This window comes from Sander vitreus, chromosome 16, assembly GCF_031162955.1.
Source record: "Sander vitreus isolate 19-12246 chromosome 16, sanVit1, whole genome shotgun sequence".
Lineage (NCBI taxonomy): Eukaryota > Metazoa > Chordata > Actinopteri > Perciformes > Percidae > Sander > Sander vitreus.
Genome location: NC_135870.1, coordinates 12,980,788 through 13,005,358, shown reverse-complemented (window position 1 = coordinate 13,005,358; position 24,571 = coordinate 12,980,788). Strand labels below are relative to the sequence as shown.

Below are 24,571 nucleotides of genomic sequence, written 5' to 3'. Positions count from 1 at the left end.
ATTTCCTCTATTCTCGCCTAATTGCACTGGTTACCTATGGCATTAAGACTTGATTTAAAAATTGTATTGCTGGGGCACCCTGGTAGCTCACCTGGTTGAGTGTGCGCCCCATGTACACAGACTCAGCCCTTATCGCAGCAGCCGGGGTTTGATTCTGACCTGAGGCCTTTTGCTGCATGTCATTCCCCCTCTCTCTCCCCGTCAGCTGTCCTGTCAATTAAAGGCCTAAAATACCCCCAAAGAAATAAAAATAAAATAATTGTATAGCTTGTTTTTAAATCACTGAGTGGCCTTGCTCCTTCTTAAAGCTGTTACACACCAACCAGACTGCCAACCGTCAGCAGAAAAGGCAGTCGGACTGATCAGTCGGGTCCCCGAGGTCCAAAAAAATGCCTCAAAACACACTGAGGCGACGCCGACTTGAGCGTACACTCTGCGCGTGCGCGAAACGTAATATGTCTCCATAGCAGCAGGCAGCGCTTCTCTGTATTGTTTCCCAGAAAATGAAAACCAGCAGCTGATAGGACGAACTCCGGAAAAATTCCCAGCCAGACTGTCATGTCGGCTTGTTCAGAATACGATCTCATATTGTACTAAAATAGTTCACCGAAACGTGTTTCTGAAAACATTTTAAGCGAGAAATAGGCCATGCAGTTGCTGAATCTGTCTTCATTTCAGATCGACAAAGGTCAGTTTAAAAGATTTTCGGCTCATCCGCTCGCCATTTCCGGGTGATTCCCGACTGCCCTGTTAAAATACTCTTTTTAAAAACTAAATTTTTACAAAATGGCTTTTAACTACAGTTTTTCCTTTTGTGTTTATGCTTTTATTCATTTATTTAATCTTAATATTTGTATTAATTGTGTTTCATCTATTTTCTTACTATTGCTTCATCATTGCAAGTGACAAATCCATCATCTTTGTTAATTGCCTCATGTGTCTGACAACGAGGAAGCCTCAGTGTCTGGCTGCAACAGATTGCAGGCTTTGGTTAGAAGCTTTTGGTCATTAAGCTATTGAAAACAAATGATATAATTTTAGCCAGAATCTAGCCAGTTTAGCATAATAAGAAAATATATATTCATGGTTCGCCCCGTTGTGGCTGCAGCCAATTGGAAGTCATTGGCCCTTTGGTGCTCCTGATGAAAGTCATCCGCTGGTTAGAAAATGTGAATAACATTTTAATAGATAGCACCAGTTCCAAAGGACTGAGTAACCTGATCAGCTCAGAGAAGTGACGTTTGCACGAGCATTGTTCATTAACATCCTGTGAAATGGGAAGTGCAGGAAGCCGCCATCTCCTAAGCGGTGCATAATGACAGGAGGCGGAGGAAAGAGTCACATACATACACATACTGGTCTCTCTTTGTGCGCGCGCGCACACACACACACACACACACACACACACACACACACAAAATGTGCAGACAATGCACCTTTTGTATCTGCTTTCATTATGTAGTTTGAGTAGAAATGAGTCAGTATCCTGTCTGTGGGTCACTGAGTTTATTTTCAGATATAACTGAAAATTGTGGTTTTGCCATTGTGTTATATGTGTATTTTGTGTGTGAGTGTGTGTTAGCAGTTGCCATCCAATTACACAAGCTCACACACTCACAGAAACGCACACATCCATATCCACATACACAATCACACTCCCTCGGCTACAACCGCAAGTTTATTTCACCCAAAAAAATCCTTTTATTTGCAAAGGAAGATGGAACAATATTTCCTGTGATGTAAATTGAAACAATGAAAAACAAAACAGGGCATTATAGCAGTTATGCCATTACACATAAAAGTAAAACACATCAGGGAAGTTTTTTTTAATCAAGGTTTTTTATAAAACTAAGAAAGAACTGTGAGGAAAAACTATCTTAAAGAATGCTGAAAGTATATCTTTCTGAATACATTTTGAGAACCCAAATCATAACCTCATGAAAACTTCAGTAGACACCAGCTTCATACAGTATATGGATAAGATTGCTTGATAATCATTAAAACTCCCCAACTGAGTTCAGGATTTGGTTTTGTTATCCCTCTCCCACGTTTTTTTGTATAAACATCAGTTTGGGCTTTTATTAAATCTTTTTTCTTGATATCTCCTATTTTCTGGCTCTTATAAAAGCTCCATTGTTCCTACAATGCCCCTCGGAGAGAGAGCACAGGGTTTTGTGTTTGTCTAATTTTCTTTCAACTTGCTGGCCAAGATCTACGAGGAAGTGCATACACTTATCAAGGGCAAGAAATGGCCAAGATTATCATCAAACAAGCAGGCTGTGTCCAGTTATTTGCTTGGTTTACTAACATCAGTAATGCAAATGGTTTGCTATTAAGCTCCAACATAGAAACAGCTGTCATAATTAAATTTTTTCAAGTATATTAAAACTAGTTGTTTTTTGCCCAGATAGAAGAACTACAATAGAAATGTAATAGCATGTATAATTGCATGATAAAGTTCCTAATTTCTGGAACTATGTGTTTTCTGACTTTGGGATCACATTCCCGTGGCGCCTTCTAAATAGAATTTATAGAATTTTATGTATACACATTTTTAATGTACACCATCTTGCACATGTTTTAGCTATTGTTCAATTTAGGAGATGCTCCAGCTCTGTCATTGGTCCGTTCTCAAAGCTATGACGCATCTCTACTTCATGTGCAACACAAATAATGTGGCCGCAACATAAAGGATTATTAATGCACAACCATTATATGTTTACGCTTTTTTTGTATAGTGACAGGAGATATTAGAGTTGTGAGGTGTAGCAAATGCAGTCACAGTTGTTATGTGCTAAGATATCACTGTTGCAGCTGCATTTTCTTGCTGCTGTATTGAGCGTAAACTATGTGTAAATACAAGAACTTGTTTCTGCAAAGTTGGCACAGTTTTGTAAAAAGAGCCATTATCCAAATTACTTGCAAGAAGTTTTTTTTTGTGTTAGAAGGAACACATTAGGACAGCTCTGCAGCACTCCTGAATCCTGGATTAGATAAGAGTAATGTTCGAGGTGAAGAACGCTCATGAAATTCGCATACCTACTCATACCCAAAATCAGTCCTTCCAGGATTTTGCGATGTCGCGATTGCGCCAATTCACGCGAATTCAACCAATCACCGCGAATTTGGTGCGACTCGCAATTTTGACCAATCACCGCAACTTGTCCGCACATTTGACCAATAACCTGAAGTTTCCCGCGACTTCAACCAATCACAGCAGTCCCACGTGCACTCTGAGAGCCAATGACCAATCGGGAGTGAGAACGGGTTGATCATTTCCTTGTTTTTGATATGAAGACGAGACGTGTGTGTGTGACTCATTTACCAACAAAACGTACAGCGAAAGACCGTGCAAAACATTTCAGACTGTCCAATACATTTTACAGTTTTTTACGATCGCTATGACACTTTTTTCCAATACTTTTAACAACTTTCCTAAACTCTTAACACAGTTAGGACAACATCCGTCTGTGTAGGCTATACAATTAACACATTTCTTGTTGCTTTGACACAAAATGCATACAGTTAACACAAATTTAAAATGCTTGAACTTCTTTTACACACAAGCTCCACCAAGACCAAAACAATGGATTTTTATTGCCAAATTTACAAATGCTTTCACTCTGTATGTCAGAACAGATAACATCATGTTCTAAGCCTAACTTATAGGCTAAAGTCAAAGTGAACAGCTGATCATATTGTAAATTGAAACACAAATATATCCCCTGCATTTTATACATGCATTTATTGAGAAACAGCTGATTGAAGTTATGCAAATAGATCGATCACAGCTGATTCCCTTCTAGGAAACACACTCAGGGGTTGAGGTTCTTTCAATCGCATGATCATATGGTAGTACATACAGTAAAACAGCACCTATTTGAACAATATACTGTAGATGAACACAGAAAATAAGAAAAATGCCTTCATGAGGGAGAGGAAGAGGAGTACCAGGACAATTCTGTCTCTGTCTCTTTTTTTTCATACTCTGAGATGGGTCATTCATTTTTTGTATTGTATCTCTGCAGCAAAAGAAACAAAATGGTGGCCGGGTCGGCTCAGTGGGTAGATAGGCGCACATATACTTGGCCTCGACGCAGAGGTCCAGGGTTCAAATCCAACTTGTGACGATTTCCTGCATGTCTTTCCCCTCTCTCTCTCTCCCCTTTCTCACCTAGCTGTCCTGTCAAATAAAGGCGGAAAAGCCCAAAAAATAATCTTGAAAAAAGATATGCATGCATTTATTAAACACAACAAAAATGTAGAGAGGCTTCAAGAGAAACTGCAGTCCAAAACACAATCTATGGTCAATACTGTAACATCAATGTAGACTTTAACGATTTAAAAGTCGCTGAAGTTGCTGCCGTTTCCATCCTGGTTGTCGGCTCTCTGCAGCGGGTGGGGCTACTGCTCCATACCCCCCGCGACTGACGCTTGCACACACACAAACACACACACAGACACACACACACACACACACACAAACAACACACACACGGTGGATGCAGGAGAAAAAGGAGATGAGACGACATGATGACCTAAATTGAGGACAGCTATGCTCGTTATTGTTAGTGCAATGATAAGTTAAAGTCAGTACTTTATCAAACCGTATGAATGTGTGTCCCAGCCCAGGCCAGCATAGGAAAATAACTAACAATGTAAAGATCAACAAGTCACTGATAGATATGTTCAAATTTGATTGATTCAATAAATTATTATTTTTTGTCTTAAATCCACCAGCCATTTTCATATTATACCAACATTTACAGCATCCTGAGCCTTTTTGGTAAGGTTACTAGGAAATCTCAGCCCAGAGTAGTTTTATTCCCTCCAAAAAAAGTTTCCTTTTTATTTTTAAAGAACTATACAAAAAAGAAATTGCAACTTTTTTGCAACTTTCACTGTCTCCCGCAACTTCATTGCAACAAACTCCCGCGAAATCAGGCATTTTGGGCCGCAACAATCTCAAAAAAAGGCCGCGAAATCCTGGAGGGACTGAAAAATGTGCCACTCTGAGAATCTTATGCCAGTTTTGGGCAAGTTGGGACTGATTTTATCCTCTGAGAACTGTTATAAACATGGACCTAAAACTGATTCACTTTTTTTTTTTAGCTTTTATATAAAACAATCTGCTATGTTGGATGCTGCAGCCTAATAAGTTGTTAACATGAGCCTCACACTCACACAGTGATAACTGACTGTGATTCACATCTCATCCTGTGCCAAACAAACCTACTGTTGTCTTTTGGCTATTCATTGTCCGATTATTAAAGATAGAGAAGGATATTGATGGTGAACAGAATAGTGCTATTCTAGGTCAGAAAGAAGTAGCAGGCTCTCGTGACTACATTTGAATGTGCAAGTAGGACTTTTGACATCCAAATACTCTCTAACCCAGGTTTTCTGCATACCAAATAGCGGATACATCCAGTGAATTAAAATAGTGCCGTCTGGTTTGGGAAGTCACATGGAGACTATCATGGAAATTAGGCTATTTCTTCCTCTATTTGTGCACTTTATAGGTTCCACATCCTGATTAACATACGCCTTTGGTTAAGCCTGTAGTGCACTCCATTTCCTTTCTTTAATAGCAGAAAGTGAAAGTAGATCCAAACAGAAGAGCCGACAATGTTTCTCTCTGTTTTCTCACAGATATGAACTAAGGATTTAGATTACATTTAACGCCATTAATCCATGGTTTATCACTGTTAGCACAAGTACCAGGTCTGCAAGCTCAGTACACAACACTGCAAAAGAATTCTACCAGATCTTGTCTAAATATATAACATTTCACTTGGTAGTAAATTAAAAGATGCAACATTTTAATTGAAATCAAACGTGGGAAAAGTGCTCAAACTTCAGAAATATGTTCCAGTATCTATTGAGATTTAGATGAGCTGAATTTAGTGTTAAGAAGGCTACAATTGGTAGCTGTATAGTAATCCTGTAGTTACTGTTAAAACCTGTGTTCATATCTAAGCTAAGAGCTGCTTTAACAAAGGTCAGGAGCAGGGTCAACCACACAGTAGAGCACAATGTCAGAAAACTAGGGTCTAACATTTGTTTTTAAATGAAAGAAGAAACGGGGGAACAAGAAGGAAGGAAGCAGCCCGAGGGAGGTCTGATGAAGAAAAGGGTTGAACTGGTGAGAAGAAGTTTATATACACAAAGACCAAGATTAATTTCTCCACCTCTGGGGTTTTAGGTTGTTGGAGGATTTGGAGTATGGGTCAAGAATGTTTCAGAGCTGTGTTTAGAATGTTGTTTCTACAATGTGTTTGTTAGTGCAGAGGTTTCCTTGTCTCATCGGGGGAATAGCAGCCCATTGGTGTTCCAAACTTCTCTCCTAACCACACACACTATTTCCCTTGACTTTGACTAAACGTTCCCAGGTCATGTGCATATGTGTCTATAAATGTTTCATTAATATTTCGAACTTTAGCATTGCCAGAAACGTGTTTCCTCATATGATTGCCTTCACACGTGCATACATGTACAGGTATAAAGAAACGAGAAATGGCTACAAAGACGTGTTCAACACACATCCAGTTTAAACCTTTATCTGTGTATCTACACATCCATCCCACCACCCTTAATGGCTTGTCAACATCTGCATCCCATACCTCCGGGGGCTATATCGCCATGTGGTCTTTGGCAGATTCTGTGTTTGCTTACTGTCTTCAGTGAGGCATGTGAGGAGTCTATACACATGATCATGCACACACACACACACACACACACACACACACACACACTAGGGTTATTTTTAGAAAATACTGAGACTTTTTTATGCTCCAGTGGTTATTGCCAGGCAAGTCTCTGTGTGTGTGGTGTGTCTAAGTCTCTTTTGTGTGTGGGAGGCCCGGGTGGGGTCTGGTTGCCTGAAAGAACACAGATAAAAAGAAAAACATTGAAACCTAAGAAAGAGACCTGAAGATTTAGCTCTTTTATCAAAAAACTATTACATTATACATACAGTGCTGACAATATTATACAATGATCGACACCAATCTGATCTGAGATAGTTTATTGCACATGGAGCCTTTCATACAGTTACACATTCCTACCTGGAAGCTGCCCAGTACAACCACAGTCTGATCTGCTGGCCACTGAGCAGCTCCACTGGAGCTTTTTTTTTGGGGTTAAAGGCCTTGCTCAAGGGCACCTCAGTGGTGGTAATGATGGAGGGACAAGCCTTTCAGGGTAAAGCCTGGCTGATAGCTCCATAGGGACTGGGACCCCCTGTTTTGCTGTTCCCACTGATATTACTGATTAGATTTTGATATCTATCATGACCCTCAATGACTTAATCCCTGAATCAGAATCAGAAAAGGATTTCTTGCCAAGTAAGTAACACTTACAAGGAATTTGCCTTTGTGGATGGTGCATACATAAACATATTTAACATATTATGTGTTTGTAGCTGGATGATTTGGTTACTTCTAGAGCTGGAGGATATATATCAAATATAACTGGTGATACGTTTTTAATTACATAACAGTTGAAGAGCTGGTACAGTTTTCTGAACTTAAAGTACGAGTCTATTCTACAGAGTGAATGACTTAATGCCTCTACCTGTTTGGTCATCATATCCACATTATGAGTTGTCTTTTCTCAAACATTTCTTTTTTTTTTTTAAATACCTTCAAGCACCATTAGTCATCACCAAATATCATCACGTTATCACTATGCTTGATTATAAATATCAAGCATTTTGTCAGTATATGCAATACAGTTCGAAGGGAGGAGTTATGAAAGGGAAGGACGTGGCAGAGAGATCCTCTACTGCAATCCAGGATTGTGAGCAGACAAATCCATTCACAGACAATGGGAATGATTTGCATTATCAAAGAATTGGGAGGAACCAGTAAATATTTCAATAAAGATGCTGCAATCAACAGTATCAAAATCTGCACTAATACATTGTGTTCTCTCACATTAGCATTGAGCATTGTGCTGTGAGGCTAACAGAAACCTGAGGAAAAAAATAAATACAAATGTATTTCTATTATCAAGAGTTGTAATAGACATTATTTGACAAGGCACCAGGTGAAGAAGACTCATTAACACGTTTAATATTTCCTTTTATACAAATGTGATTATAATGAAGGAATGATTCACAGCCATGACAAAATCAATGTTTTATAATTTATGTCTCATAGAGCAATTTGGACGTGCATGACAATGGACACACAAAGGCATCACACAAATGCACATCCATATATTTGTATTGTTATACTAATGAGGAAAAAATGTGTGAAGAAAGTAATGGATGCTATGTTACTACTAGTGGTAGAAGCTAGGACCTTTGTGGTTTGATAGGTTTCGAGAGATATTTGGAATCCATTTGACTGAATTCAAGCTGCTGTTCTCCCTCAATGAGGAAACTATAAACTTTACTGCTGACTTTAAAGCCTACAGGGGGTTAGTGTTTTTGGCTAGAGTGTCACTTTAACCTCAAAACCGCACTCTGAAGGTTAAAACTAAAATTTGGTCCCACAAAGATAGAGAACATTACACCATGTGTTACCAGCTGTGGCCAGTATCTAGCTCAGATTCAACTGTGTTCCTGTAATACAATGGCTCATTATTCAGAGCCACACACGCACACACACACACACACACACACACACACACACACACACACACACACACACACACACACACACACACATACAATGGGCAGCTTCAGGCCATCAGATTAGTGGAGATTGACCCCTTCCCCGCCCTGCAGCAACTTCCCTTTTCTCTTAACCAATCAAAGTGGTGGGTTGGCAGAAAGTGTAATGTGAAACCGGGGTCTTGGCTCAATACTTCAAACCTAGGGCACAGTTGGAGGCCAGCAGAAACAACAGCCGTAGTCTTTCACACTCTCTCACTCTCACAGATTTTTACATACTTTGTTATACCCTGTTTTAAAACATCATCTGCCACATACACATTCAGTCAGACAGTTTTATTCAGCAAGACACAGACACACACTTTTGAGAGATTTGCTTTGTGGGATATACACTGTGGACTGCTGCTATGGATTAATCATTTTGGTGGCTGGCTGTGTGTGTTACGGACTAGACTAGTCTTAGTCTAGCCTAACTGGACATGGAGGACTTACTAACTTCATAGCCAATGACAACAACTGCATGAGGCTACAGGGCCCTCTTTCTGTGTGAAGGGTGGATGATGCAGTGTGTGCTCTCCATCTCCCCTCAGCTGAGCTCCGGATCCCCCTGTAGCTGCGAGGTCAGCCCCGAAGGAACAAAGAAGAAGAAATCCAAGAACCTGTAAGTACTTTAGTGAATCCGTTTTTTGTGTGTTTCCTGTCTGTGGTTAATTTCAGTTTCAGTGTCTGCTCATTTTAAAAATTGTAAACAAGAAATGGCATGTTTTTTTTCTACCTGAATATGGATTTTAACCTGTAACAATATTAAAACATTATTTAGGAAAACTATGCTTTGACTTTTAGGTTTAGATTAAAAATAATTCATTATTTATATGTGAGAAAAAGGAAGAATGAGAGTGAGAGACAGCACAATAGATCAATCCTTCATAGATAAATACAATAGCATTCACCACTTCTGCTTTCAATTCTCAGTCATCAGCCTTTTATTTTCATGCTAATTTAATCAATTTGTGTATCCAGTAAAAGGGTACACGTTTCACACCTTGCTTTAACATCCATTTAGGATGTCTTTACTTGTGTCCAAACTAATGGTGAACATTAAGTACCTGGTTCAGCACATGGGAGGTTAATTGAGACATCAGGATTTAAAATGTTAGTATGGGTGTGATTGGATTAGTGGCCTGAGGATGTCAGAACATATCCACATTACATGGCTACATTTAAACCTTGCCCTCTCATCTCTATTTTGGGTATTATAATTAACATAAATTTAGGGGGATTGAAATAAGTTTTTGGATTTTTCTTTTTATTTCTCTTTAAAGCTATAGTGGGTAGTTTCTGTCGCCCCCATGAGGAATTCTAAGTAATGCCAACAACACTGTCGGCGCATCACTCTAGCTTTTGCGCGCGAATGTCGCCGGACTACACCATTTTGTGAACATGGCCATGCTAATAAATACAGAGAGAGTTTTGTTGAGCTGGTAGGCTTAATTAGCTTTGTATCAACTCATTTGAAAATGGCTTGAATGTAACGGACGTTCATTAATAAAATAGTTGCACACTATAGCTTTAATGTTGCATACAAATATTTTGGCCATTGTGACAATCTGTGCAATACCTGCGCATTTTCACAGAGCTGCACATGAAGAAGCATGTTTTAAGCTGAAGGTGACTGAAAGCTAATCATCCAACTCTGATCATCATCTCCTTAATTAAGTGGTAAATGATGTGTGCCCTGCTGAGGAGTGTGGTACCACATGTGTGTCTCACATTCTCGGCGGTGTGAGAAATAAGGTGTGTGTTGAGAGTGAAGAGTGTTTGTTTGGGTGTGTGTCAGATGTGTGCATCGACGCCTCGATGATTCATCAGCTGTTCAATGAGCCTTATGCATGCTCCTGTTCATCAAGATGAAAGCACATTTCACACCGTGAAGACAATAAAGCCACTCACAGTGGCTGTCCTTGGGCCTGATAGCTGCCCATTCTTCTGCACAAGCTGTGTTTTTACGTTTTTTAGTTAACCAGCAGATTAAGTGATTAAGATTCCACAGCACAGCACATTTTTTCTTGAGTCCTGAGTATGTTGCCTTCTTGTCAGCTGCAGCAAACAGCTTCAGACCAGCTTTATTGACATTACTATCAAAGACATATCATAGAATATAGCATTGCTTATACAAAATGTGTTCTTTCTTTCTTTTTAGTTTAGTTTTAAATCTAGAATATGTGATTGTTTTTGTTAAATAAGAGCATATTTCCAAATCAATGACACATTACTTCTCATAGCAATTTCAAGAAGAAGGAGTCATTTGATTCAACATAAGACCTGATACAACATAAGACATGATACACAGAATAAAAAATTAGATAGTAATGACTGTCTGTAATGTGTACCTGACAATTTGATTCACAGCCACACATAGCAAGTCAGTTTGACAGCATTTGTTGACATAGGTCATGGTTAGCAAACAGTGATTTGCTTACTAGCAGTAGGTAAACAAACATATATCAGTGATGTTATCTTATCTATACACATTACTCTGTCACTGCGGAGGATTCCTATTTGTTTTCCAAACAATCAAAACTGTGATTAAATGAAATCCTGCAGTTTTTGAATACAGTAAATCCTTTTAAGTGTCCAGACTAGTGAGATGCAAACAGCAATATTTATTTTTACTTCTCAAATACATTTAGTCTTCCATTTTCATGTGGGATGATGATATTTAAGGTAGATCTAAGAAAATTGATAGGGTTGTTGTATGCTCTGTCCTTTCCCTCTTTATACCTCAATGTAGTCACTCTGTTGTCAAAACCACTTCTTCACTTGCATGAATGCACATATTTGAGAGATATTTTATGAATTAGTAAGTCTGGTAGGCCAGTCTTTATATTTTTCCTTGTAATAGTGCAAGATGTTGATCGGTTGCTACGTAAATATCTGATTGCCTTGCCTTAATTAAATGGTTTCACTTGTGTTATTTTGCTATTTAAGAGGCATCTGTGCTGCATAGTTGTGACACCGATGAAGGCTGCGTAAAAAAAAGGTTTTATCTCCTCAAGACAAAATGGCTTCCCGTCATTGAGTGCAACCTTTTTCTGTCATCTTAGGTCAATGTCACAAGGATAAGTCACAAAACTTTCTGAGCACTCTACATGTTTACACACTTGTCTTCTGTCTCTTGCATTTAAAGCCCTTATTCTCAATGTCAAAAATACAAACACAATGTGTTCCTGCTATAGATCGAAATCTCAGGCTTTCTACATAACAAAGCATGAAGGAAATTATTTCCTCCAGATGTTGGAAACTGATATATAACATATAGAGAGAGCCAACGGAGCAAGTAGATGGACATCGGTGGCCAATAATATCTTACATAGTCAAAGCTGAGAGGGAGCAATTTATAGCTTAAAGAAGGTACTTTGGCCTTTGACCTGTGAGTTTTGGAGCAGGGGATCCAGTATTAGTAGCACTGGATTTGATTTCCTCTCCTCTCAATACCACATGTGTGTCTCACATTCTCGGCGGTGTGAGAAATAAGGTGTGTGTTGAGAGTGAAGAGTGTTTGTTTGGGTGTGTGTCAGATGTGTGCATCGACGCCTCGATGATTCATCAGCTGTTCAATGAGCCTTATGCATGCTCCTGTTCATCAAGATGAAAGCACATTTCACACCGTGAAGACAATAAAGCCACTCACAGTGGCTGTCCTTGGGCCTGATAGCTGCCCATTCTTCTGCACAAGCTGTGTTTTTACGTTTTTTAGTTAACCAGCAGATTAAGTGATTAAGATTCCACAGCACAGCACATTTTTTTCTTGAGTCCTGAGTATGTTGCCTTCTTGTCAGCTGCAGCAAACAGCTTCAGACCAGCTTTATTGACATTACTATCAAAGACATATCATAGAATATAGCATTGCTTATACAAAATGTGTTCTTTCTTTCTTTTTAGTTTAGTTTTAAATCTAGAATATGTGATTGTTTTTGTTAAATAAGAGCATATTTCCAAATCAATGACACATTACTTCTCATAGCAATTTCAAGAAGAAGGAGTCATTTGATTCAACATAAGACCTGATACAACATAAGACATGATACACAGAATAAAAAAATTAGATAGTAATGACTGTCTGTAATGTGTACCTGACAATTTGATTCACAGCCACACATAGCAAGTCAGTTTGACAGCATTTGTTGACATAGGTCATGGTTAGCAAACAGTGATTTGCTTACTAGCAGTAGGTAAACAAACATATATCAGTGATGTTATCTTATCTATACACATTACTCTGTCACTGCGGAGGATTCCTATTTGTTTTCCAAACAATCAAAACTGTGATTAAATGAAATCCTGCAGTTTTTTGAATACAGTAAATCCTTTTAAGTGTCCAGACTAGTGAGATGCAAACAGCAATATTTATTTTTACTTCTCAAATACATTTAGTCTTCCATTTTCATGTGGGATGATGATATTTAAGGTAGATCTAAGAAAATTGATAGGGTTGTTGTATGCTCTGTCCTTTCCCTCTTTATACCTCAATGTAGTCACTCTGTTGTCAAAACCACTTCTTCACTTGCATGAATGCACATATTTGAGAGATATTTTATGAATTAGTAAGTCTGGTAGGCCAGTCTTTATATTTTTCCTTGTAATAGTGCAAGATGTTGATCGGTTGCTACGTAAATATCTGATTGCCTTGCCTTAATTAAATGGTTTCACTTGTGTTATTTTTGCTATTTAAGAGGCATCTGTGCTGCATAGTTGTGACACCGATGAAGGCTGCGTAAAAAAAGGTTTTATCTCCTCAAGACAAAATGGCTTCCCGTCATTGAGTGCAACCTTTTTCTGTCATCTTAGGTCAATGTCACAAAGATAAGTCACAAAACTTTCTGAGCACTCTACATGTTTACACACTTGTCTTCTGTCTCTTGCATTTAAAGCCCTTATTCTCAATGTCAAAAATACAAACACAATGTGTTCCTGCTATAGATCGAAATCTCAGGCTTTCTACATAACAAAGCATGAAGGAAATTATTTCCTCCAGATGTTGGAAACTGATATATAACATATAGAGAGAGCCAACGGAGCAAGTAGATGGACATCGGTGGCCAATAATATCTTACATAGTCAAAGCTGAGAGGGAGCAATTTATAGCTTAAAGAAGGTACTTTGGCCTTTGACCTGTGAGTTTTGGAGCAGGGGATCCAGTATTAGTAGCACTGGATTTGATTTCCTCTCCTCTCAATGTCCCTCCTGTTCTGTACATTGTGTGCTGTGTGTGCACCTTGGAATGTTTTCATCTCACACTTTTATAGGGTGGTCTCAGTCTGGCAATTAGTGGTAGTATCGCTGTAAACATTCTTCTTCTTCTTCTTCTTCTTCTTCTTCTTCTTCGTCTTCGTCTTCTTCGTCTTCTTCCCTCAATCACCTTAAACATCATTAGTGATAGGAAGATTGAATGAAACAGATATCAAAACACAACAGGAATATCCATAGATTTTTTTTTTTTATTGCATTTTTCAATTTTAGAGGTGAAATGGTACTTAGATGTAAGAGCTGTCCTCTTTTAAACGTCCTCTCTCCAAACATACAAAGTACCTAGCCCTCATGCATCATTTACCTCTCCTCTCTCTACCTCTTGCTCTCCTGCTCTACTTCTTTCCCAGTGTAATTCTACCTTTTTATATTTTCTCACTTCCTAACCCCCCCGGCCCCCTTCATTATCGCCTTTTGTCTTTACTCAGTCCAGGTGTTCTGCTTCCCCAAACAATCAATCCCTGCAACGCTATTCTCCTTTTTCCCATCCATCAAGTAGCAATAAAGCCATAAACCTACAGCACATCAACTGGTGCACCAGAGTAACATGCAAAAACCTGAGCTTGTTGACAAATTAATCCAAATTTATTGGGATTACCAATACCTCAGTGATTAAAACTGGTATCTAACTTTGAGTCATACAGGCAGATGGAGAGGGCAGAGAAGAACAAAGCAAAACACTGAAGTGTTTAATACAAGCACAACACAAATGACCATCTGTGTGTTTGTGTACTTTATATATTCATACATACATATATAAATATACCGAGGGCATATTCTTATCAGTATTGATAGATGGAGAGTGTTGTTTTTCACAGCATAATACTGATGCTGTGCAATCCTTAGTGGCAGTTCCAAGGCAAATAATTTATATCACCTGGTTTTGTTGCCAAGGATGCAAGTCCCCTTTTGTATGCTATGAAAGTTGGCCAAATGTAATGTTAGTTAAGTAGTTAGACACGATGTGAACTGACCTTGTTGTACAATCAGTGTTGACATTATGTGAACCACTTAAAACTAATGTCCATCAAGAGTCCTGGTCATCCAGGTTATATATAGACATATAGAAGTACTAAATTAAAGTTAACTGGACTTTCTGAAACTGGAATATTTCATTGCCTAATAAAAATACATATAAAAAAAAAGACCAAGAAAAAACAACTGGACCTGAAGGTGTGGACATCCCATGGAGGTTTATATGTCTCCATACCAGTCTGTAAAACTAATGAAGCCTCTTGGATGAGTGTTGAATCTCTTCAAGACCAAAACAGAAGTGCACTTGCCTTTGACTTAAGCTGAATTGATAGTGGTCCTGCCATCTGAGGCGCCATTCTAATGTATAGTTGATATTGTCTTTTTTATTCCAAGCACTCTTCTTGCTTGTCAAAACCTGGCGCTTACATTACCCACAATGCAACTCGACCACAGACAGTTCTGTCGTAGTTTCGGGTGGGTTATGTTAGTAGTGGCTAATAACTAGCCTCGAGCCGGTAGCCTCAAACAGTGATATGGAGTGTGCTAAAGAGGTCTGGTCACCTCACTTCTTTCCAACTCCATACTTGTAATCTAATCAAGTGACATCAATTTGATCAGACTCGGCGAAGCTCTCTCCGGAGATGTAAAACTCTTTATACTACTTTTTTCAGTATTCATGCAGTAGTACTCCCCAAGACCTATAAACAGATGTTGATGTGAAAATCAGTGGCGTTCCCCTTTAATTATATTCTCCACAATAACTGTTTTTACATTATTTTATTAACTTTGCTATATAGAGCGACGCACTTACTTATAGAACTGAAGTTACATCCAGGTAACTTATAACATTATTTCTCCTGGACTAATTACTTCATTGGAGACTACTGCCAGGCAATCGGCATGTTTACATTTATTCATTTATAGAGACAACACACAACACAACCATGAATCAAGTATTAGCTCTTTCAGTTAAGCTTATGATATAATGTTTAAAACATGACTAAAGTCCACAGACATTGTATTTAAAAGAACAGGAGCCACATTAAAAAGTTCAACTTCATCCATTTTGAGTTTCTGATTGAGGATATTGGATTCAGATTATCAGTTAAATGAAGTTTCATGCCAACAAGCATCCAGTACAGAAACTACAGAAGAGATAATATGATATGATAATATGTATGTCAAGTCTTTCTTATAGCCTAGTAGCAGATTTAACACAGAGCTCTACCACTGCTTGTCATCTGGGACAGATGAACAGATCATTACAATAGTCAAGTCACTTCTTTTGCAAAAAAGACATATGTCATCTCCACTTGCTAACCCATAAAACAAAACAAAAAACGTCCCGGGCCCCAGTGGAAGGAATCTGTCCTCTCTAAACACTGCGTGGCGATTGGATGAGCCCAGGGTCCGCCTTCCCCAGACCCCCTAGACTATATAAAGCTCCACCACATCCCCTCAGAGGTTAGAGGAATGTGATTGTCAAACAAACCCCTGGGCCTTGAGCACCGGCACTCCTGACACGCTTACATGCAGTCTAATTTCCACTCACAACAAGTGAACCTGCATACAGGCAATCATCTTTCACACTATGGTTGATTTCTCAGTGAACTACCTGGAAAGGTAAGAGCAAGGCAGTGTGTGTGTGTGTGTGTGTGTGTGTGTGTGTGTGTGTGTGTGTGTGTGTGTGTGTGTGTGTGTGTGTGTGTGTGTGTGTGTGTGTGTGTGTGTGTGTGTGTGTGTGTGTGTGTGTATGGGTTCATCTGCACTTTGAGTATCAAGAATTAGAAACATCAGAAGGGAGGATGAGGAAAGTGTGGGTGGGAGCTATTTTGCGTCCCACAGGAATCAATGCTCTCAAGCTGGTAGGAAGCTCTCTGACCTCTACATGGATCTCATTTGACAGTCGCAGTGAGGGAGCAGAAACCCCCGTGAGGCTGAAGCGCTCAAACTATTTTGGAGGAAGCAGCCTTAACTTCTAACTTGAGGCTGGCCCTTTTTCTTATTATATGCAGCCTGGATTTCAGGAATAGGATTGCTCATGTGGTCTTTGTGGCTAGGAAGGTGAGTTTGCTCAGAAATAGAGCTCTTTTTCTGGTCTTGATTGAGGGAGACTGTGAATGAGATAATGTTATATTTATGGCCGAAATTTAGGACAACTATCTTTTTCATTGTTCTTCTAGGAATATGGCAGAGTGACATTTCTCTTTGTTATGAGGCACTTTATAGATTAGCCTTTCTCTTTTGTTATTATGTTACTATTGTGTTATGTTTTGTCTGTGAGAGAAAGTACAGGGCAAACACTCCCAGTTTGTTCCCATATATTTTTTATACAGAGCCCAAATACTATCAAAGTTATTTAAAGTGTTACAGACACATTGACCCAACCCTTGACCCATTATACTCGCACAGACACACAAACAGGCTCACACGCTTGCGCAGTTATTTGTGTGACTTGTCCTGTATTCAAAGGCACACAGCCTTCTGTAAATAAAAAGTGCCAGAGGGAATGAAAACATGATTGAACCTTGGGCTGCTGTCCTCACCATCTGTATTTCAATTCCTCCTCTGTACTCATCACTGCACCCCAAATGTCACAGGTCAGGCTTTACAAAGGGCGAACTCTTATCATTGTGGGGAAACAAAGCCTCATGTAGCAAACAACAAAAGTGGGATGAAGTGGGGCAGTGGTTTTAGCTTTGTGCTTGTATGGTACATTGTGATCTGCAGTGTGTCTGTCTGCAGCTCACGCCCATGTGCTCCCAGAGCCTTTCCCTGGGAGTGCGGCCTACTTTTCAGAACACCAAGAATAGCTAGCGGGGGGCTATTAGTGCATCTAATGTGAGCCAAGCAAAGAGGGAATAAAGAATATGGAAACCTGCAGAGAATTGCGGAGCTGAAGACCTCTCCCTTCTTCACTCGAATACATACAGCGCTCTCTCATGCACAGACACAAGAAGACACTCAGGGGTGTGTACACATTGTGCCTGTGCTGCAAACATGGACATGCTGTATTTAGTGTGTTCGTGGGGCAGTGGAGCATACATTTTTTGACAGAAGCGTGTCAGATAAAAATCATACTAATTTGATAATCCTTTAAAGAGCATTTGTCAGTCTTTTAGCAGATTAATTTAAGTGGAGGGGTCGCTGTATGTAATAAATCAAATAGAGTGTGATACAGTGCATTGCTAATGGTGTTAGTGCTGGGGAGCTATTAGCAGATACTGTAAAGTATCAACTTTAAATACACAGGTACTCAAAGTGAGAGACTGTCAGTAGCACCATTGGCAAATAAAGAGCAGAGGTGCAAAGAGCACTGGGTTCAGTATCATTCTTAAGTGAAGTTGCTCTTCAAATAGACACAAGTACAAGACTACTTTCCATCTCTGATATTGAACAAATGCATACAAATCTGTAATCGTGGTATTGGTTGGTCCTGTTAGTATGAAGAGCATTTCCATTCCTTCTGTTTTAAGTCTGAGTTAAGAGATGTTTGTAGTTAGGCAGCTGATATTGCTAAATCTCTGCATCCGGCGTTCACAGACGTGACTGTAGCCCACTGATTGACACTGTTCAAAGGATGGAGAATGTGTCTGCCTACATTGAGGGAGGAGTATTATTCAGGTTAGAGATGCTGTTGACTCCCATTGACCTAATAACCACACAGGCAGTGTCATTTATGACTGTATCAGTTGTTTCCCACACCTCCTGCAGTATGACACACTACCTAACCTAACATGCAGAATTAGAGAAAAGAAAAGTGTTTCTGCAGTCAGTGTTGCCAGTGTGTAGTGGTTTAAATAAGGCAGCTACATAAAATACAATATGTATCACATGTTTTTTTTAGGAATGGTGTCGGTGCTGTATTTTAGTTGCTGAAAATAAATGGAAAGATAAATCATGGGATGATGTAAGCTCAAGTTGTTTCAGTGTTGACACCACCTATTAGCAATCTGTGTTGCCAGAGGTTGGAAAATGTCACTGTTTGTGTTTGCAATATCCATTGACACCCACATGGTGGCAGGAAAGAAACATACAATTCCTTAAAGTGACTGTTGCTATGACATCATTGTCACATCATACCCACGTGGGCTCAGCTTGTATAAAACCAGACATAAATAATAAAGCGTCTTTTGTCAGGCCAACAAAATATCTTCCAGCCCTAATAAAATACTTCTCTTCCTCACTTGCACTAGCAAGACAGAGGCTGTCTATTAGCTAACACATGCACACAGCTCAAGACCTAATTGCCTTGAGTGCAACCTAAAAATAGAACAATTTAATGAATCCTGCTCTGATGTTATGAGTTTATTTAACAGCAAGACAGTTTTTATTTGGGTAATAATGTCCTTCAGGCTGGCAAGTGCTAGCTATTCACAGGGATATTGTGTTAGAGCACCCTGTTGTTTCCAGTAAAAGAGAGGCCTGGATTGTGTTCACCAGTTCACCATCTGGTTTAAGCCTGTTTCATACAGAACACTTACGTTATATCAATCAATGGATGAGTCATCTCTCCACCAGTGAGGCTGCGTGGACATTTAGGTATTCCTTAGGATCAAATGAAAGTGTCTTTCGATCTCTCTCTTTTACTTCTTTCATGTATTGGTAGTACATTTTTTTCACTCGTTTGGCAGTTCCACTCTCCTGATCCTCACAAACGCTCCCAAAAAGGCCTTTTGTGGTTCTCTTGATCGACTAAAGTAATCTGCACCAGCTGAACCCCCCATACCCAAACACCAATACACCCACAAAGTCACACTCATCCTGATTTTAAAGGAGCTATTCAGCTGCTGCTTCCAACAGCTCATGCAGTCATGTTGCATTATGTGTATGGGCATGTTTCTACCTTTCCTGTCCTGCGGCAGTTGGAAAAACTCTCATCAGACAGCTGACTGTGTGCTCTGTTCAATTTCGGCAGTCGCACTGTGTGACCACTTTGCATTTACGCATGCATAAATTATCTCTCTCCCACTTCCCTTCACACACACATGCGCACACTGGTGGAGACTGGGAGTTTTCCAACACCTGTGACTGGCATGAAAGCACTAGTGAAGTGGGCATGAGTTGACACAGGTGCTGGGGGGTTCTTTGAAATGTTTGTGTGGCTGTTCTTTTATCCCCATAGTAGTAGTAATAGGAGTAAATTCATGTACAGTGTTTGTGCTAATCTGTAGTTGTGGGTTTTTCCACCCCTCTGTGTGTTCATGTTTGAATGATAAGTGTTTATAACTGGAAGCCTTGTTACTTAATTTGGGGTGTACATGCTCTCCTGGGCGCTGTGGGTTGGCTGTGGCACAGCTTGCAGTGATTAGGGCCAGCGAGCGCACACTGCCGCGCTGCATTATTAGCAGGCCAGCCAATCCACAGTGGAAATCAAAAGCAGGGACTCAGGAAATGGGTGTTGAGTGAGGTCACATCCCAATGTGGCAGCACGTGCTCCAGGTCGGGAAAAGCCAGGACACGTACCATGGGATTATGGGAAATGCGCAGGATTCTGACGAAGCCCATGGGGACTGAGGGTTGGTGTATCACCTTGTGTGAGATTTAAGGTGGCGCATGTGCTGTGGGGGGTCTGTGTGTGTATTTGTGTGTGTGGGTGTGTGTGAGATGGTTGGAGGAAGGTGAAACAGGTAAAGTGGGGAGTCAGGAGGATTTTGGGTGCTGCTGCTGGAGGGAAGCAGAGGAGGTCACTGTGCCCTGTTGCCTCGGCCCTGGGTCAGCTCCCTCTCAGCAACCCCTGTAGGCACATTGAGAATGGCGTGATGAAACAGAGGAGTGAGGATTGAGTCTCTCCTCCTTCTCTGCCACATTCGCTCAGTCCCTGCCGAGGAACCTGCCAGGGACACATCTACAGGAAAGACTGTTAGAGATAATAGATTGACAGGCGAGACACTGACACGAAGCGAGGAAAGGGAGCTGACATCTGCCTTTTGGAGAAGTTCGGTCCCACCATACTAACATACCTGGCTGAAGACTAAAATGTACACAACATGACATTTATTTTTCTTCTTTTCTGGGTTTGATTTCATGTGGATTTACAGTGCTGAAGAACTTAATTGGTGATTCCCATGCCTTGGATTGTTTTAATTGTGGACTTTGGACTTGGACTCAACACACTTTCTTCCCATGTCTCTTTTTGTCCACCTCCTCTATCTACTCTATCATTCTTTCATCCTCATTCCATTTCCCTTGTCCTGTCTCAACTTTCCCCCTCCTTCGCCTTATTCTGTATTCATAAATCTTTCTTCACTCTTCCGTCTCTTGCCAACTCTCTCCTTCTATCTCTCTTCTATCTTCCTTTCACCCAGGGCCAAAGACATGAAGAATCGGCTGGCTTTCCTGCGGAGGAGGAATGAATCCCCAGGAAGCAACCCAGCCAGCAAGTTAGACAAATCTATGAAGTCAGTCAAGTAAGTAGCCCCTTCCTGAAAGCATGTGCATGTGGGTGTGTGTGTGAGACTGTGTTCCGGGTTTCACTGCAACTGGTGATGACCTGACCTTGGCAGACAGACATGTGGGCAGTAGCAGTGATGGGAGTGTGCTTTTAATGTGTGGCAATATTGAAATGAATGAGAGAATGTTTGTGTGACAATGGCACGTCTGAAGGAGGGATAGTGAATTGTCTGGCTGTGGTTTTTTTGTAGTTATATAGAAAATATGTTTACCAAATAAAATATAACATTATAGATTGTTGTAATGTCTTATATTATAACAGTATAAACCTGGCAGTGCACTTTGCCAAGCAGCTGCTTTAACACATGCATAACAGTAAGAGAAAAAAATGGCAAATTGTGAGAGCAAATGCAATTTTAGTTGATTTGTCAGATGTCAGAATGTCGGCTAAAACAAATCCATTATGAAAAGGCACAGAAAATGTCCTGAAATTACATAGCAACTTTTTTCTTACTTGTCAAATAAGGCCTCAGATGTTGATTCCAGAGAGTGTTAGATGAGCACTGTAAAGAGGCATGCTTTACAGCAGGGTACAGGAAGAATGAAAGGCAGCAGGGGGCAGACAGACACTGGTGGGGGGAGGAGGTCTCTAAACCCAACAACACATCCCCATTGGCCGGCCGGAGCCCCTCCCCTCCCGCCTTCCAAGTTGCATTCAGTGGGAATATAAAAGCCTACCCCCACCAGGGTGAAGCAGATAGACGCATGGCTCTCAGTGTTGTAAGCTTTCACAAAGCAGATCTCAATGAGAGGGGAAGACCAGTAGACACAGACTAGAGTGGAAGGAAGCAACAGAGAGGAATACATACTTTGTTTCCACTCATCTATCAAGCATAGACAAAGTCCTGCGGATGGGTCACACAATGAGAAACCTGACTGAGATGGGCTTGTTAAAGAATCGCTCTGCTTTTATCTGCAGGCCCACCCCAGAGGAAGCACTGAAATGGGGGGACTCACTTGACAAGCTGCTGACACACAAATGTAAGTTATTTTTAATTTCTTTCTCTTCATTGTTTTTTCTCTTTTGTCTCTCATCTTCTTTACAAACATTGGAATCATCCGTCTTTTTGTTCTGATCATTTGTGTGATATGATTTAGTGCAATATTGTTTTAGACAGTGGGTGAATATAGACATACAGTGCTGGCATGAGGTGGTGGGGGAGGGTGGTAAGCACAGGAAATATGCATGTACTGATATATGGATTACACACACACACACACACACACACACACACACACACACACACACACACACACACACACCATGCGACAATGAACGGGCAGTTTGCATCAAGTTTCCCTAATCCCAACGGACAGTGTCCATGCGTTACGTAGAGAGAAGGAGGGGAAACTAAAACAGCCAACCTGCAAGTTTGTTGCTATTTTTGTTTTACACAGTTCAGCTTTCGAAGTTCAATCCCAGTCTTTTTTAAAAGCTGATACAAAGCCAGAGCTACATCTGTTCCTCATTCGGCTCTGTTGGCCTCTTTATTCTCCCCCTTCTTATTTCCTCTCTTCCATCTCTTGACTTACCTCACTCCTGCTTACCAGAATGAGGTAAGAGATGAATGCTTGCATTGGCTCTGCATATCAGTGTGGGTGATTCATGGGAACGGAAAGGTGCAGAAGGGAGAAGTGGGTGGACACGGCTTCCTGCTATTCTTTCTTCTGGATGCCTTCTTCCTCTAATCATTAACTGGACTGAATCTTAAAAACCACAATGTGTCAGAATGAGTCCCTTTTCCCATACTCTCAAACATTCTTTTCTCTTTGTTCATTCACAGCATGTGTAAAGGGGAATGAATAGATGCCATGCTGAAGGGTGGGTGATGTTACTCAAAGGATGTTGAGGATTTGAATATGTGCTGCGGTGTTGTTAGTTTTTTTTTAATTTGTTACTTTATTCCAACCACATGACTCAAAAGGCTGCCAAAGAGCTATTTTAGGCGCTGAAAATCCAAGGAGCACATCAGCTGTGAGGTTGCCATGGCACTCTAGTCAACTCTTCTCTTGTTTATTCTCCTCCTCTCTGCTTTCCCTCAGATGGTCTGGCAGCGTTCAGAGCTTTCCTGCGCACAGAGTTCAGTGAGGAGAATCTGGAATTCTGGCTAGCATGTGAGGAATACAAGAAGATCAAGTCGCAGTCCAAGATGGCTTCAAAAGCCAAGAAAATCTTTGCAGAATACATCGCGATCCAGTCTTGTAAAGAAGTGAGTGAGAGTGTGCACACAACACATACTGGGGAAAAATGGCATCAAAACAGCCTCCCGCAAAAAAGTAAAAATGCATTTTTCCTCCTGCTATTTCTTCAAAATAACAGTTTAACTTACTTGTTTTGTTCTTTTTCTCTGCAGGTAAATCTGGATTCGTACACCAGAGATCACACTAAGGACAACCTGCAGAATGTGACACGCTCCTGCTTTGAACTAGCGCAGAGGCGGATATACGGGCTGATGGAGAAGGACTCATACCCCCGCTTCCTGCGCTCAGAACTCTACGTGGACTTAATCAACCAAAAAAAGGCCAGCTCCACTCCGACGTCATCTTCGTCATAAGAGACCAGAAAAAGATCAAAGGAGAAGATGATGAGAGAGAAAAAACGGGGTCAGACTTGAAAAAAATAGTGGGTGGGTGGGATGTTTGCCTTTTTTACATTTTCTTTGTGTATGTCATCCTGTCCACTATGATTTTTGTTGTTGTTGTGGTGTGCGAGGACGTGGCAAAGCTATGGCACTGCAAAGGAATGTAGTTTACACAGTTACCAGGTGGATGGATGAATGAATAGACTGATGAATGGATGGATGGGTGTTCCTAAAAATACAGAAGCCAACATACGAGGGCTGGAGCAGGAGCTGGACGCTTGTCTGATCACTGTCTCTCTTTTTTGTGGTGTCAGTCTTTTGGTTGTGTTTTTGTCCAGTTGTACTGGAGAAAAGGAGGGGTTGCTCAGAAAACCCTGCAGACATGAAGACAGTCCGGCACTGTTTTGTCACTTTTTTCCTTAATTTCCCTTTAAAACTCCCACTTTAAATTCCCTCCTTTCCTCCGCCACATTCTCTGTGAAGCCACTTCAAAGCTGTCGGTACGACACAAAGTCCTTCATGTTATCAGGCTCCAAACTGTATGACGGAGGAAAAAAAAAAAAACTAAATGTCTGAATGAAAGCTAGCGTTATCGCTCTGTTTCACGTGCATCTCTGTAAAACACCTACACTCT

At 40.4% G+C, this 24,571-nt stretch overlaps 1 protein-coding gene across 5 annotated transcripts in view; it reads left to right on the top strand.

The window, feature by feature from the left end:
• The window catches only part of rgs3a (regulator of G protein signaling 3a), a 110,409-nt gene extending 86,126 nt beyond the window's left edge, over positions 1 to 24,283 (top strand). For 4 of the 5 annotated variants that reach the window (XM_078270850.1, XM_078270846.1, XM_078270847.1 and 1 more), the window contains 5 exons: positions 9,211 to 9,281; positions 21,211 to 21,312; positions 22,275 to 22,336; positions 23,399 to 23,565; positions 23,710 to 24,283. In XM_078270850.1, coding sequence (XP_078126976.1) covers positions 9,211 to 9,281; positions 21,211 to 21,312; positions 22,275 to 22,336; positions 23,399 to 23,565; positions 23,710 to 23,910 — 603 coding nt within the window. In that variant the 3' untranslated portion in view covers positions 23,911 to 24,283. Of the gene's footprint in view, positions 1 to 9,210; positions 9,282 to 16,507; positions 16,526 to 21,210; positions 21,313 to 22,274; positions 22,337 to 23,398; positions 23,566 to 23,709 lie in introns of those variants that run through there. The other variant, XM_078270849.1, reaches the window with a different exon arrangement.
• Positions 24,284 to 24,571: the final 288 nt, after the last annotated feature.